Consider the following 15807-nt stretch of genomic DNA (forward strand, 5'->3'; position numbering starts at 1 on the left):
AGTTAGTAAAACTTACTGGATTTATATCCCTGAGGACTAAATGCCGATTTAGATTTACTAGCTTTTTGACAATAATAACTGTACATTTAGGAATCTGTAAAAATATTATATGTATTTCCTTCTTGTGCAAAAGCATCGGTACAAATTTATACAAATGGAACAATTTATCAGATGCATAACCTATGCATAAAGCTTTAAGTAAGGGATCTAGTCCCACAGATTTAGATTAGGTTTATCAAATATTAAATTGAATAATCCTGGAGAATTCGCAGAACTTTCATATTTTCCACCACTTATCAACATTTTCCTGACTGTCACTGACACATTTATCAGAAAAGATACATATCAATTAATCAGAATGTGCTCAGCTGCTCTGAGCAGACAACCACCATTCTGCTCAATGGGACATTAAAGCACATAGCAGTAAGTCTACACGTCTCTGATTAGTTCATCACAATTTTTTGTTAAATTATTAAATGTGAAATGCTTGATTTTTTTTTACAAAGTGGAAACTATTAGTGCTGCTAAAATATACCAGAGCATAATAATTCTGAATGACAAGTAAAGTAGGGGTGGGAAGGGGGCAGGCAAGAGGACTCCTGTGTGCCACCCCTGCCCAACTCTCTTGGATCATACATTGAATTTGTAGTCAGTGCTGGATCCAATGTGCAGAGGCCTGAGACCGTTTGCAGATGGCAGAACCCAGTGTGCACTTTGCATGGTGCTTTCTGTTTCACAAATAAGGAGGCACATTTTCCTGCCCTGCATAAGCCATGTATTGATTAAGGCTTTATCATTTCATATTGCCTACTTCTTATTTTGTACCTGCTAAATTTGAGGATATAATTGCAGTTCTTATAGGTGTAAACTGACTTTTACAATGTAGCTCAGCTCAAGGCAAACAAGCTGGCATTTGGCTGCACTGAGCTGGCATGTGACAGAACACCCACACATCCACATGAAATCAAGAAAAGATGAAAAAATCATGTTGTGGCTTCTATTAGTGAAACGTGTATTGGATGATTTTAACACACATAACTATCCAAGCTAAAAGCATTCTTCTGGGGGAAATTCTAAATATAAAGGCTGCTAAAACTAAAAGTGTGGTAACTCAATATAGAAATACAAGGGTATATATTGTATATGCAAAGGTTTCAGAAGCTTTTTTAGATGGTTATATAGGGAGCTTTTTATTTTTTAGTCCCATCATATCGCAATTGGTCTGTTGTGAGTGAAAAATATATTTCTTTAGGATTCCCCCTCAGACAGAGGTGATGCAATAATGACAAGTGTTTTTTTTACATACAATTGTAATCCATTGTTCACAGTCAAAACCTAGGAATTGGAGCAGGCAGATCTTCCACATGTGGAGCAGATCAGTACAGTTCACTCACACTCAGGTATACATACATTGTGAAATAGCTTTTTAAAGGTACGAAAATTGTACTTTGATAAATCTGCCCCTACGTGTATATACCAGCTAGCCCAGATGTGTAGACTCCAGGCTATTGCCTATGCTAAATGTCATCAAAGGACATTTTAATCTCTCTGTACCAAAATTATTTTAAAAACTCCAAAGCCTTGCTCATTAAAGTCTTATGTTTAGCATCAATGATGGCACATTATTTATAAATTTGAAATTTAGATGAGAATGTTTTAAATGCCTTCTTACTAAGTAAAGAAAAACTGGGATATTTTACAAATAAAGACACTGAAAAAAAAATTGCCTGCAAACCCTACTTATAATTGGCACTCGCAGCTCATATTATTTAAGGTCTTGTTAGACAATTGTAATTGTTTTTTCTGCCCCATTAATATATCAGATTCTGGTGCTGGCTGCAAAAATGTTTTTTTTCACTTGTCCATTTAACATTGTCAAAAGGCAGCTCTTGCCATCAATAACAGAGCAACTACTGCTAGAGACATGCAGAGGAAAGATATAACACATTGATTTAGAGATAAGCACTTGAAATTAACCTTTATTGAAAAAAATATCTCTCACATTCCTTTTGTTATATTAGGTGTCTTCAACAAATCCTACTGGAATAATAACTGCACTTGGTTAGAAGGCTGTCAGTTACAGAATAAACCAGGCAAACAGGAATTCTAGTTAACAGTTAAATAGTGCATTTACAAATTCCCATATGTATATTGTACAATAAACAGATAATAGAAATTTACCACCACCAGAGGCAAACATTAAAGGGCTCATTTACAATCGCAAGCACAATAGGCAACTTGTGTTTTTCCCTGTAGTAAATTGTGTGTAAAACCACTTTCATTAGGTACTTGCATCAAAATGTGCTCTTGGCACTTCTGTATAGTTTCTTGGCATCACTTAGTCCATCCTGCTTTCCAAATCAGGCACTGCTGTGCCTATTGGCACAGGGGAACCTGGAACTACTACCACCCTGAAACTAGGCAGTAGCTCCAGAGTTCCCACAGTGTCCTGTGCCAAGCGCCACAGTGCAGTTGCACCAAAAGAATAGGATACACAAGCCACTCATGTGGCGAAAAACTAAATGACACCAGACAGACTTTTGGCCTGATTTGCGACAAAATGCACACACACTTGTGTTAATTTTGGAAACAGTAGTGCCAGGTCCAGTGCAATTACCTCAGATCCAATGCCCTTTTGGGCTCACAATGACACCGGAATTCTGAGAAAAAAACTACATTGTGGGAAAATAACATGGCAATTGCACTTGAAATTGCACTTTTCAGACTGCACTTGCAGATGTAACTGAGCCCTATAATGTATTTTTAATTCTCAATCAAATTGTATTTGTCAAATGAAAATGATATTTAATATATTTAGTGTTTTCAAAAAACCATCTTGTTTGTCATACCAAGGGCACTGAATACAAATGAAAAAGTAATTGTGTTGAATCCACACCTAGAAATTTCATGGACTGGTCAGGCACCCTCATCTAACTCCTTTAGAACAAATAAAAGGCCACTTGTGAAAGGAGATTGGATCAGCATCTGTGCCCATCTGCAAACCCTGAAGCACCAAACAGTGAAACTGAGTCTCTAGAATTGTCACGCTCAGCAGCAGGAAATGGACCCACAGACAGAAGCTCTAAATCAGGGGTCCCCAACCTTTATTACCCTTGAGTCACTTTCAAATATAAATAAAGTTGTAGAGCAACACAAGCTGTGATTGGCTATTTGTGGCTCCTATGTGGACTGGCAGCCTACAGGACTGCAGCCTACTGGTACTCATGGTTTTAACTAAAGCTTGTTTTCAAGCCAGGAAATCAAAAAGAAGCACCTGCTTTGAGACCCCTGGAAACAACATCCAACAGATTGGTGAGCAACAGATTGCTCACGAGGCACTTGTTGGGGATCACTGCCCAAAATTATCATAACACATACCATTAAAGTCCTATGCAAGATTAGTCAAGAAGGCAGAAAGTTGATTTCTTGGCTAAGTATACCACAGGCAAAGCAGGTTCAAGGTTTTGTATAAAGGCATACATTTGGTTTATGTGCTAGGCAGATGAAGATAACAAACTTCAACGAGATCCTGAAACAGAACCCAGCTAGATCAAAGAGCAAGGCAGAGATTGGTACAGATAGTGCAAATGCCATTAAGATAGCAATGACAAATGTTGGTGCTCTTATAATGACATACACATGCATGATGATGTCCATTCACTATGCAAAGTCACAGTAACACGGGACTCAGGCCAGCAGGCTTTCTTGCAAGAATGGCTGCTGTTACAGCTATGCTGTAAAAAGGTTTAGTTTGTCTGGACAAAAATAGCATTGCTAATCCTTATTATATTCTTTTATACAATCCTCTGTTATATCAGCACATAATTTTACATCTGAAAAGTTCATCCTAACATAGAGTGATTCATAATTTTGGAAGCAGTCCACATTACTAAAGTCATTCATCAGTGTAATATTTGTGAAGACTATCCAAACTGAATGGCCTGTTGCCAAGCTGCCTGGTGGAACCTGTCAATATGTCCTGTTTGGCTGTCTCATTTGAAGGCAGGCTATGTATCAGGGCTGCTGCAGGAGATTATAGCCAACAAAGTGATGTATTAAAAAAGTTCTACCTTTCAGCTTATATCCAGAGGTATCAGAGACAGCAGCCTGGCCCTGTATTAAAGGAAAATTATACCCCCCAAACAATGTAGGTCTCTATAAAAATATATTGCATAAACAAGCACATCCTATAAAACCTATAGTGCAAGGTTTTTCTGTCTGTGTATAAACAAGCAGATATTCATCTAAATAAACCATTTTCAAAAAAAATACTTTTTTAGTAGTATGTACTATTTGGTAGTCTTAAATAGAAAATTGCTATTGTAAGAATTAAGGGCCGCCTCCTGGGATCATAGGATTCACAGTGCACACAAACAAGCCAAGGCACACATACATGCTAGGCCCCATCAGCCAATGATTGGACAGAGTTCTGTCTTTTCCTTCCACACTGCTTCTTGCTACTGTTAGAGCTGCATTATTTCAGGTCATGTGATCTCTGAGGATACAGCCCATCACTAAATGGTGGCTCATGGGAAAGGGTGTAAAAAGGCAATATTTAGTGATATACTGTACATATTCCAGTTTGGTGAGATTCTTTAATAGGTCAGTTAACATAATGTAAACTGTTGGTTATGTATTCATTCTGGGGGTATAGTTTTTCTTTAAAGAGATGACTGGGTGTATGATGCAAATGTTAGTAATCATATGATGTGTTGTAACAATTAAAATAGAAAGCTGTTTACAGTACACAAGGCTCTTTGTCAACAAAACAGGAAATTGAAAAAATCTGATAACAGTAAGGGGCACATGCATCAAAAATCACCGTAAAAAATTGTGAATATTGTGGAAAACTTGTGACTAGCTGTGACAGCGGCCCCTACCAGTAAGTTTTGTATTGTATATAGTACATGGTCAAGACCATTGACTGAAAGCATGCGCATCTGCAGTTTCCACTGATAATTATTTTACTTGTAACTGCAGTATTTAAAATGTATGTTATCTGTGTAAATCTGCTGTATTTTGACTGAGGGTGTAAACACACTGTACACAAGAGTTTTATCATTATCTGGTGAGAAGGTCCAAAAACTAGCTAAGGACATGGGTAATAAAAGGGATATTTACAATACAATACAATAAAAAAGACTTTGCACATTATCACACCACACTGCAACCATTTCTATTTCCTTACTTACTGTGATACTTCAAAATCCATTCTCTGGGCAGTGGGTCTGGACAGAGAACCTTTTTTACAACTAGACTGTAGCCACAGTATGATAGCATTAAAATAAATATGCTTCTGAAGCTTCCATTCCTCATGCTCATAAAGTCTGTCATTTTTCTATGCATACCTGTAAGTGCTTGGCAATGTGTCTCTTGTGAGGTTGTTAAGAATGATGGTGCTATATGTTTCTTCAGAACAACCGCCAATGTTTTTTCCAGTATCAGTTTTTGGTCTCTCTTTAGTATCATAATCAATGTTCTCTTACTTTAACATTGTAGGTTAAAATTTATATTGCTGCAGTCTTAAAATAACAATATAAAGAAAAGATGATATCAGTCATGTTGGTTCATGATCAATGTGTATGCTACCAAGACCTGCCAAAACTGGAGGTAAATAATAGATTTTAAATGATAAATTAGTAGCATTTTTTACTGCAAACTAGAGGATAAAATTATAGTTCTGTAGAAAAAATAAATAAATTAAAACTGAATTTAGGACCTTAAAAGAAGAAAAAAAATACTGACCAATCCTAGATGGCACATATTTTTTTTGTCATTTACAGTACAGGTGTGGGATCCAGAAAGCTCAGAATGACAGAAAGCCCTTCTCCCATAGACTCCATTTTAATCAAATGGTTAAGAATTTTAAAACCGATTTGCTTTTTCTCTGTAGTAATAAAACAGTACCTTGTAATTGATCCCAACTAAGATATTATTAATCCTTTTTGGTGCAAACCATCCTATTAAGTTTAATTAATGTATTATTGATTTTTTAGTAGACTTAAGATATAGAGATCCAAATTACGAAAAGACCCCTTATCCGGAATACCCTTGGTTCCAAGCATTCTGGATAATGGGTCCTATATCTGTACTGTATGTCAAATACATTTTTAAAGGAGTTGATATATAAAGAATAATAATACAATGCCTATATTTATCTGTCTCTTTGTATGTTTTCAAAAGCCTAAAGCAACTTCAATCTCACTTTTTTTTAGGTCAGGTGATGGTAGCCCTTCTATGAGGCGTGTTACCATGATAAGGGAGAAAGGAAGAAGACAGGCAGTCCGAGGCCCAGCATTTATGTTCAATAACAGAGGCCCAAATCTCACAGCAGAAGAGGAACGGTTTCTGGATGCGGCAGAATACGGAAACATCCCTGTAGTAAGAAAAATGCTGGAGGAATCTAAGACCTTGAATGTCAATTGTGTTGATTACATGGGTCAAAATGCCCTGCAGCTAGCAGTTGGAAATGAACATTTAGAAGTCAGTGAACTGTTACTCAAAAAGGACAACTTGGCACGAATTGGTGATGCTCTACTGCTTGCAATCAGCAAAGGCTATGTGAGGATAGTAGAAGCCATTTTAAACCATCCAGCATTTGCTGCAAGCAAAAGACTTACCCTTAGCCCATGTGAACAGGAACTGCAGGATGATGACTTTTATTCCTATGATGAAGATGGAACACGATTCTCCCCAGATATAACACCCATTATTCTTGCAGCTCATTGCCAAAAATATGAAGTTGTGCACATGCTGTTGGTAAAAGGCGCAAAGATAGAAAGGCCTCATGATTACTTCTGCAAATGCAGTGACTGCACTGAAAAGCAAAAGCATGACTCTTTCAGTCACTCACGGTCCAGGATAAATGCTTACAAAGGATTAGCAAGTCCAGCCTATCTATCACTTTCTAGTGAAGATCCGGTACATACAGCACTGGAACTTAGCAATGAGCTGGCAAAGTTGGCCAACATTGAGAAGGAATTCAAGGTAAGACAAAAAAAGGAAATATTCATTTTTAAACAATTTATTTACATGTGTATGTCAATATAAGCAATTAGATTTGAATGGTTACCTACAAGTTAGAAAACAAAAGCATAATAACCACCCCTTGATATTCAGCTCTAATGCTTGAAGGGGAAGAAGACATGCAGCCTTATTGCCATAGCAAGGACCAGGAAATGGCAAAACTTTCTGCAGACCAAACATTTTATAAAGAATCTGTTCTCTAGCTGCCATTGCTGCAGGAAAAATATGTTATCCAGATAGTATTATAACCCAAGCTAATGAATATGGCCAAGGTGTTATTATCGTTTGCTATACTGCTGGTTAGATTGTCTGTGGCTGATTAAACAATGGGAGTGGATGAGATAAGGATGTTGAGACAAACAAACAGATGCATTAAACTTATAAATCATATAAATATATTACATATGGACCTCTAATGTAACAGAAAGCTTTAGAACACTATTAAAAGGTCAGCATTGGTATATAAAAAACAACCCTATATGCATTGAATATAAGGTTTACTTTGCATATTGGAATATTCAGCAGCAATCATTGGGACTGGGATTTAAGTGTAGTTCATGGGTATGTATTTTCTAGGGCTAGAATGCCAGCCTGCATGATATAATTTATCATGCTACAATAAAAACAAATTTTGCTTTTCACATGTCTGATTTTATTAATCAGTGTACAACATCACAGGCATTGCAGAAACAGTCTGAAAAGGAGAGAATGAGTTAAAGGGGAGACAGAAAGAAAAAGATGGAGATGAGAGATGGAGAGAGGGAGTATAATAATAGTATTGCACTTCGCAAACATATCTGTTAGTGTAGGAAAAGACAATGCTTTAGATAGCTGTCCTCTTCATGATCCAGATCAAATGGTATGTTGGAGTTCTTTCATCCTCTCATCCAAACATGTGCGTTTCTTATCCAATGACAGGTAAAAGCAAATTCTTTTCAGTCTAATTTGTATGACTGTTTGCTTTAGTGTCACTGAGGCATTTTAATATTGTGCAGCACACCCCAAATATCTTAGACATTAGACACACTGAGAACATTCTTTTAGCTCTAAAGGTCTGAAAAGTATTTATTCTCTAACAAAATATAGTTTGGCTTATTCCTTTTAATTCCTGTAGTTTTCTTTGTTTGGGGACTTTTTTTTCAAACTTGATAGAGGCCACAGAACACAGTTTTTGAGAGGGATTCTGGTTTTAATTAGCCAATAACTGGAACAAAGCTTAATCATGCTGTCTCAGGCTCATGCTGTCTGTCAAATGATACAAACAAGAGGAGTCATATAGGCATATAGGCAGAGCAATTAAATCATTAAAATATATATATATATTTATATATATATATATAAGCATAAAAGTTCCCAATAAACAGCACTCACGATATAATGAAATCTCAGGCGCCTGGGTGCAGTCCTCTTCAGCGTAGATAGTAAACAAAAATATGAATCGCATCGCTTAGGACTTATAACAAAATTGTAGTTTATTAAGTGTAGAAACAGAGAACTCAGTATATATAAAATGTGAAAACCAAAATTACTTTCTGTTCATCCCCAGAAGATAATTGTTTTCTGGTTGTTAGGTGAATAGCCATGTGTTATTTATTAATTAGGAATCTTTTATTAGTTTACTATGATGCTGGGTAAGCCTGAGTGTTGGCAGACATGATGCTGGGGGTGTGAGACACCAGTCTGACAGTAACCGACAACTAGTCTGTTTGTAGTCCCTGACAACAGTGGTGGATTTATCTGAGGGGGAAGTGATGTCAAACTTCCAGTGCTGAGCAAAGTGCGTGATGAATAATGCTATTTTTCGAAATTCTCTTTTTATGTGTGTTTTAAGGATTGGCACTTTGTTATTAATAGGGCAGAAACATAAATATAAAAGATGGCACCTGAGATGCTCATTGTGTAAAGCAAACCCTCCCTCACCTAGTTCCATTATGAAGTAATGGGACTTGAAGTCCCTATGCTTTCCATAGTGGTTAGTGCACATATTCACTGGAAAACAGGGAGGGAGAGGTTGCATTACTCTGTGAGCCTAGCAGCGCTGGGGGCTTGTCATTGCAATCACAGCAATAAACTATCATGGTTTCCTTTCAATCTGTGGAACTGTGTAAAAAAATTAATTTATATTTATTTTTGGATAGTGTTTATGTATGTTTTCTACATTAACTAGAATTGTACATTTACCAGAATTCTAGTGTCTAACTAGAGCTAGCTGTGCAAGTGTCTATGCTCCCCACTGCAAGAGTACCACTGACAACCATTTGTCAATATACTGGTTGATGGTATTAGCAAAGTATGATGGGCATAGTAACCCTCAACAGTATCTTAGGATTTTCCTTCTATCAGTCAAATAGTAAGGGCAATATTAGACAGCTATAAATAAGGTTAGCATACCCCCCAACATTTGAAAATTGTAAAGAGGAACACAATTTGGCAGGTTATTTACAGTTTGAACACATTTCTGGGGGTTTTGGGGTCTTGTTTTATGTGTTGTTACAGTTTTGCGGAAAAAAAAGGTGAAATTGCCCTTTAAGCTGCAAGTCTCAGTTCCCCCAAGAGACCTATTTAGCTTATTAGTTACAACTGTATCTAAGTGCAGGTGTCGCTTGTTAAGTTTTCTGGGCTCTCTGCCAAAAGCTACTTATTTAATTAAGTTTGAGAAAGATTGTACCTTTTTAAGGCTAATGCCACACAAAGCGAGACTTTGCATTTTCGGCAGATATTGTCTACATGTGCCTTCATCCGAGTGTATTCAATGCTTTCGAGTGCAGGCACAGGTAAGATGATTTTCAAGCATAGGAGCGTATTCTCGGCAAGTGTTTTTCAGCTTGCCGAGGATACTCGCCGTGTGGCATTAGTTTTAGTGTTCAGTGCATGAGATCAAAGAAAAATTAGGGACTTTTCAGTAAAAATCCAGGACTGCGGGCTGAGCTGTTAAAATCGGGACAGTTGGGAGGTATGGGTTAGAGACCTTATACCCATGATGTTACTTCCATGACTCAGTAGTTAAACTGATACAATGCACACCCACATTGATGCAATCCAAACAATCAATACACAGCTGCAAGTTGTATATGATTAAGACACACTCTGCTTTACCAACCCTACAATGACACTAGCATTCTGGTAAATAGTACTGCATTGTGGGTAAGAAACATGGAAGACTGGGTGCAAACTTTGTACCTTGCAGACTGTAATTATGAATTAAAAACATTTTAAGGTTGCCAATTTAATCAACAACCAAACACTATAGTAACAAACTACTGGCCTACACATGAAAGAGGAATCTCAACTCCCTCAACTCAGGTACAGGTTTGTGGGTCTATGTTGCAGTGTTCTCTGCATGTAATGGTGGTAAAGGAGCAAGGCGGCTGCAAAAAATGTGCTGGACAATGTGCACAGCAAAAATGCCTAAACAAGGGCAATGTTTCCACAAAAAACTGTACACTTGCTTGTATGAATAAGGATGAAAAAGACAGCAGAAAGTGAAAGGTTAAATAGGTTGTAAGTATATTGGAAAGTAGATGAAAGACGTAAAAAGTAGTGAAGGTGTGGGGTGGCCTGAAAGCCACTGGACCATGGGTTTAACTGTGCATTAGGCAGGTTTGGGCCACATCCACACATGCTTCACGGGACAAGTTTGGCCTGAACTTTCCCTTCCACCCATCCTGCCCACAACATTACACTTCAGGTGACTGCTGGGTCTGGTGCAGGTTGACCAAAAGTTGATCTGCAAATCACTAGTGAAAATGTTAGATGGGGCAAGGGAGGAGACCAGATGCTTGTTCTACTGTTGCAGGGGGACAAGAATGTAAGGTAGATGTAACTGTGCTGCTATTTAAATTGAAATTAAATGCCTCAGCATTGGACTGATCTGATCTTTTGGCTCTCAGGTTTAATAAATAACAAAATGAGCAGTAACAGTGGTGGGTGGAGGAGGTGCCACAGTAGGGAGTTGAATTTGGTAAACAATCATTGGGGTTTCTAGAAAAGATAGGAGATTAAAAAAGAGACGTGCAGTGGTTTAGCCATTCAGTGGAGGAAGCTGAATCAGTTTGCTACTTTCTCCACTGCTGGTGTGCCAGGGCTGGTGTTTCATTGGACGAGAGTGATGGGTGTTGGGAGGAAAGAGTGTGTAAAGAGCTGAGAAACAGCCATAGTTGGATGGGAGAGGCAGCTTATGTGTGATCCCATTAGGGATCACTATGGTTATTCATTGGTATCATTTCATATTGAAAAAATACATAAAAATAAAACTTCGGTCTCTCTAGGGATTAATAGTATGAACATAATATTAAGGACATCTTGTGCCTTCAGAGTTTATTTGTTCACTGCTTAAAATGGTCTCTTGAGCTTTTAGTTATTTATTTATAATAATACAAAGTGATGCTAAATAGATATGTGCAGATGTCATTGATAAAATGTTCTTAGACATGACACTTGGGAGAATGGAGAATGTAGAGCAGAGTATCTAAAGCAAAATAAAACTCTTGTTCTTATTTAAAGTAGCCACAAATTCTGCAGATCATGCACAAATAATTCATGTGAAACACAGCTCCTGTTACATGTCCTACACAACCTACAAATCAAAGGGCTGCCATTTTGTTAGATTTTTAAATTACTTATTATAATGCATGATACATTTATCTGCATTAGTCTGAATTTTGAACTTTAGTTCACTGGATTAGTTACATAATCCTCTGTGTGTTGCTGCGCATTTTCTAGAAACATTTTTATGCAACCCCAGTTTCAATAAAACCAAAATGATCTTAGAAAAATAAAGTATGCATAAAGCTATATATGTAGGTACAATAACAACTGTGTCTGTTTGCCATGTTTGTTCAATTAAAGTGCATAAATGGGTGATGAAAAAAATAAGTGTTCAACCTATAAATAAACTTGAAGAAATGATCTCTTAATATTTAGCTCAGATATTATTTTGTGTTACTTTGTTGTGCAATACCTTACAGAAAAGTTATCCAGCAGATGTGGAAATATCAGGCTGATCTGATTGTTTGGCCCTCAGGCTGATAATCAGACCATAACTAAAGCAATGCAGGCGGTTTGATCGAGGACTGCATCAATATGTACATGCAATCCTCAATCTGATGGGAAAATCAAACCTGCCCATTTGGCCGATTTTCAGCCAGATATCAGTCGGGTAGGCCCTTCTGAGGGGCCCATATAGGAGCAGGTAAGCTGATGAATCGGCAGCTTAAATCTGCCCATGTATAGCAACCTTTAGCTTTCTGGTGTAATTTGGAGTTACTCACCTCTCCCTGATATTTGACTGCAATTCTTGCTGATTTTGCCAGACTTTGCTGCCAACATGAATTTCCACTGCTAGCCCTTGTTCTCTTACTCAGTCATTTCTTCTGTTTAGGATTTTGCTAGCACTCCTCCACTATTTCTAGCTTAAGTTAATCCTTGGAGTTATCTGCCTAGTGCAAGGTATAGGGAAAGCTAAGTTCTTTTCATGACTCCCACCCTAAGGACCCACATGCCAGTTGCACACCCCATTCCTACTTGCTGTGGTGCCAGCACTCCCCTGGACATGCACGCAAGTACATTGCACACCATCCCAACCCTCCCCCCTTGCACACACATACATATAGAAGCGCACATATCATGTTGATTCTGTTTGGGACAAAGAGAGCGAGGGAACGGCAGGGAGCAGACCCATGCTGGCCCAGTCTGACCCTGTTTGTCTCATTAGCTACATCCATGACTGAGTACTTCCAAAGATAAGATTTGACCAAAAACTAAATTGTACATATACTATAAATAAACGTTTTATTTTTTGAATGCAATTGTGGTCTAGGATGTTCTTATGTTTAACTGAGTTTAACAATGCAAAGGGTGATAGATTTTAAAACAAACAAATACATGGCATAGTGCGTCTGCTGAGACTTTTATTAAGTTAGCGCAACAAAATAACTTAATAAGGGGAAATACAAGTGGAGCATTTCATCTCTAATGGATATTTTGACTTATGGAAGAAGCACAGCTATTAATTTGATGGGAAGAAGGGACAGCAGACTCACAGACTGATTTTCTTCATAAATAAAGAAACTATTTTAGATGGTGTTACTAAGGGGCACATTTACTAACCCACGAACGGGCCGAATGCGTCCGATTGCGTTTTTTTCGTAATGATCGGTATTTTGCGATTTTTTCGAATCCAAATTGGAAAAATTCCGATTGGAAAACGAACATTTTGTGACTTTTTCGTATTTTTTTCGATTTTTTCGGCGACTTTGCGACTTTTCGGAAATTGTCGCGACTTTTTCGTTACTAATACGATTTGCGCGAAAAAACGCAAGTTTTTCGTAGCCATTCCGAAAGTTGCGCAAAATCTGCCGGAAAAAGGCGCAACTTTTTGCGCAAGTTTTAACGCTACGAAAAAATCGCCAGATTTTGCGCAACTTTCGGAATGGCTACGAAAAACTCGCGTTTTTTCGCGCAAATTGTATTGGTAACGAAAAAGTCGCGATAATTTCCGAAAAGTCGCAAAGTCGCCGAAAAAATCGAAAAAAATACGAAAAAGTCACAAAATGTTCGTTTTCCAATCGGAATTTTTCCAATTTGGATTCGAATTCGTGTCTTAGTAAATCAGCCCCTAAGTGTCATAAGCTTGCTTACGGCATTGAGTAGCTGAGGTGTAGTAAGATGAAACCATTTGAATCTGCTTCAAAAGGATGCACATGTTCATCTGGAATGCTTGCTTACAAATAAGTAAACCAGTTTTAAAATGATTGTTTCCTGCTTTAATCTCTTCCATTATATAACTGTATTACAGTCTTTTTAGATTGATTATTATTTTGTATTAAAGTAATGATAATGATGTATAAGCTTGATCACCACAACACATTACAGTAGTAATAATTATAATCTGTGATGCTTATTTCACGCATCTGCTTTATAAGCAATGTTCAAAGTTCAGAGAGAAAAACTAAATAAAAAATGGGTCAAGGGTTAAATGATCAGATTATAATAGGTTGCAATGTAGGTTTTGTATACAGGAATTCTAAACCTACCCATAAACATCTGCCTGATTTGTGGCCAGGATAGGCCGTCTTGCAGTGCCTATACACAGGCAGATAACCTGCTGACTCGTTCTAAAGGGGCCAAATCGCCAGCTTAAATCTGCCCGTGTATAGCCACCAAAAGTTGCAGGTTCTTATGGATAAATATATGTTCCATTTCATATATTTGCATTTATTTCTCAAGGCTCATTAAAGAAAATAAAGAACAAAATAATTGTGACAATTTGCAGTGTTTATAATGATTAAATCGGCCATATCTTAACTTGAAAGTTTTAAGGGCATGTCGTCACCAAGCTGTCTGATAAAGCAAACATAACTCATATCGATTTATACTGGTATTATTTTATCCAGAATGACTATCGCAAGCTCTCTATGCAATGCAAGGATTTTGTGGTTGGTGTTCTTGACCTGTGTCGAGATTCTGAAGAAGTAGAGGCCATCTTGAATGGTGATGTGGATGCCGAACCAATAGAATCTCAGAGACACCGGCCCTCTTTAAGCAGAGTTAAATTGGCAATCAAGTATGAAGTGAAAAAGGTAAGTAATATTTCAGTTTTTCACTTTACAAGTTAAACACAGTGAACTGGTATTTTCTCCTTAATAATGCAGTGAGCTTGCTTTAGCTAAACTCATAAATTATGTATAACAGATTCTATGCATATTTGCCCTTTTACAGCAAGTTTCTGCAAGTGTTTGAAATCCAGGTAGAATCCTATTTGGTTATTATGCTGATATTTGAGGTTGTTTTAAATGAAGCAGCTCTGTCACAACTTAACTGGATGAATGGAGAGAAATATGTTTGGCTGTGGGACAGAGTACAGTTTATTTTGTTGAGTGAGCAGTGCTGGTTTGAACCACACATATTGCTTTGTACTTTGGCCAGAAGATGGTCTCATCTGACTACAAAACATTTTCCACATTGAGTTCTCATCTCATGATTAGTGGCAAATGCCAGATATCCTATGACAGGTTTCTTTTGGAGTAATGCTACCTTTGTGCCACCCTACTGTACAGGCCAATGTTATACACAGCGATTCGTATATACCTACAGAATAAGTTGGTTCTAGCATCATGTTGTGGGGCTGCTTTTCATCTGCAGAATGTAGGCATCTAGTTAGAATGGATGGTACAGACAACAGAAAAGAATACTTTTGAAGAGACTGCTGAAGAGTGCTAAAACCTGAAGCTTGGAAGAAAGTTGATCTTGAGTGGCTCAAGAACAAAAGCAGTCAAGTCTCTAATCATAACCAGACTGAGAAAAGCACTACTGAGAATTAAAGGGGAACAATCACGAAAATGAATTTAATATAAACTTTATCTCATAAAAATTAGACTCTTTCTAAATATAATAAATTAAAAAACATGTACCATTTATGAAATAATTAAGTTAATCTTCACTATCTCCCTCTCAGCAACCTGTCTCTCTTCATTCTCTCTTCATGCAGAAGTCGGGTCAGATTTTAATTGACAGGTAGGTCTAATAAATCTTTTAGGGGGCTCTTCCTTCTAGCACATGTATTAGAGCTAACTTGAATAACCAACACCAGCAGAAACAAAATGTAACAAAATTACTGACACTGGCGCATATTCTGCATGTAGAGAGATCAGCTCTAATACATCTTCTAGGCAAAGTGTGAAGCTGAAATTTTTTTTAACTCCTTTATCACTCCCTATCATTTCCTGGAAAGATTAATCATAAAAAAAACTATTCGTCTTCAGACAGGGGCGTTTCTGGGGT

At 37.4% G+C, this 15807-nt stretch overlaps 1 protein-coding gene across 1 annotated transcript in view; it reads left to right on the forward strand.

The window, feature by feature from the left end:
* Positions 1-15807, forward strand: part of trpc3 (transient receptor potential cation channel, subfamily C, member 3) — a 63881-nt gene that overhangs the window by 12592 nt on the left and 35482 nt on the right. Inside the window, exons 2-3 of the mRNA XM_002941893.5 lie at positions 6216-6987; positions 14421-14606. Of these exons, the coding sequence (XP_002941939.2) occupies positions 6216-6987; positions 14421-14606 (958 nt within the window). The remainder of the gene's footprint in view (positions 1-6215; positions 6988-14420; positions 14607-15807) is intronic.

This window comes from Xenopus tropicalis, chromosome 1 (assembly GCF_000004195.4).
Source record: "Xenopus tropicalis strain Nigerian chromosome 1, UCB_Xtro_10.0, whole genome shotgun sequence".
Lineage (NCBI taxonomy): Eukaryota > Metazoa > Chordata > Amphibia > Anura > Pipidae > Xenopus > Xenopus tropicalis.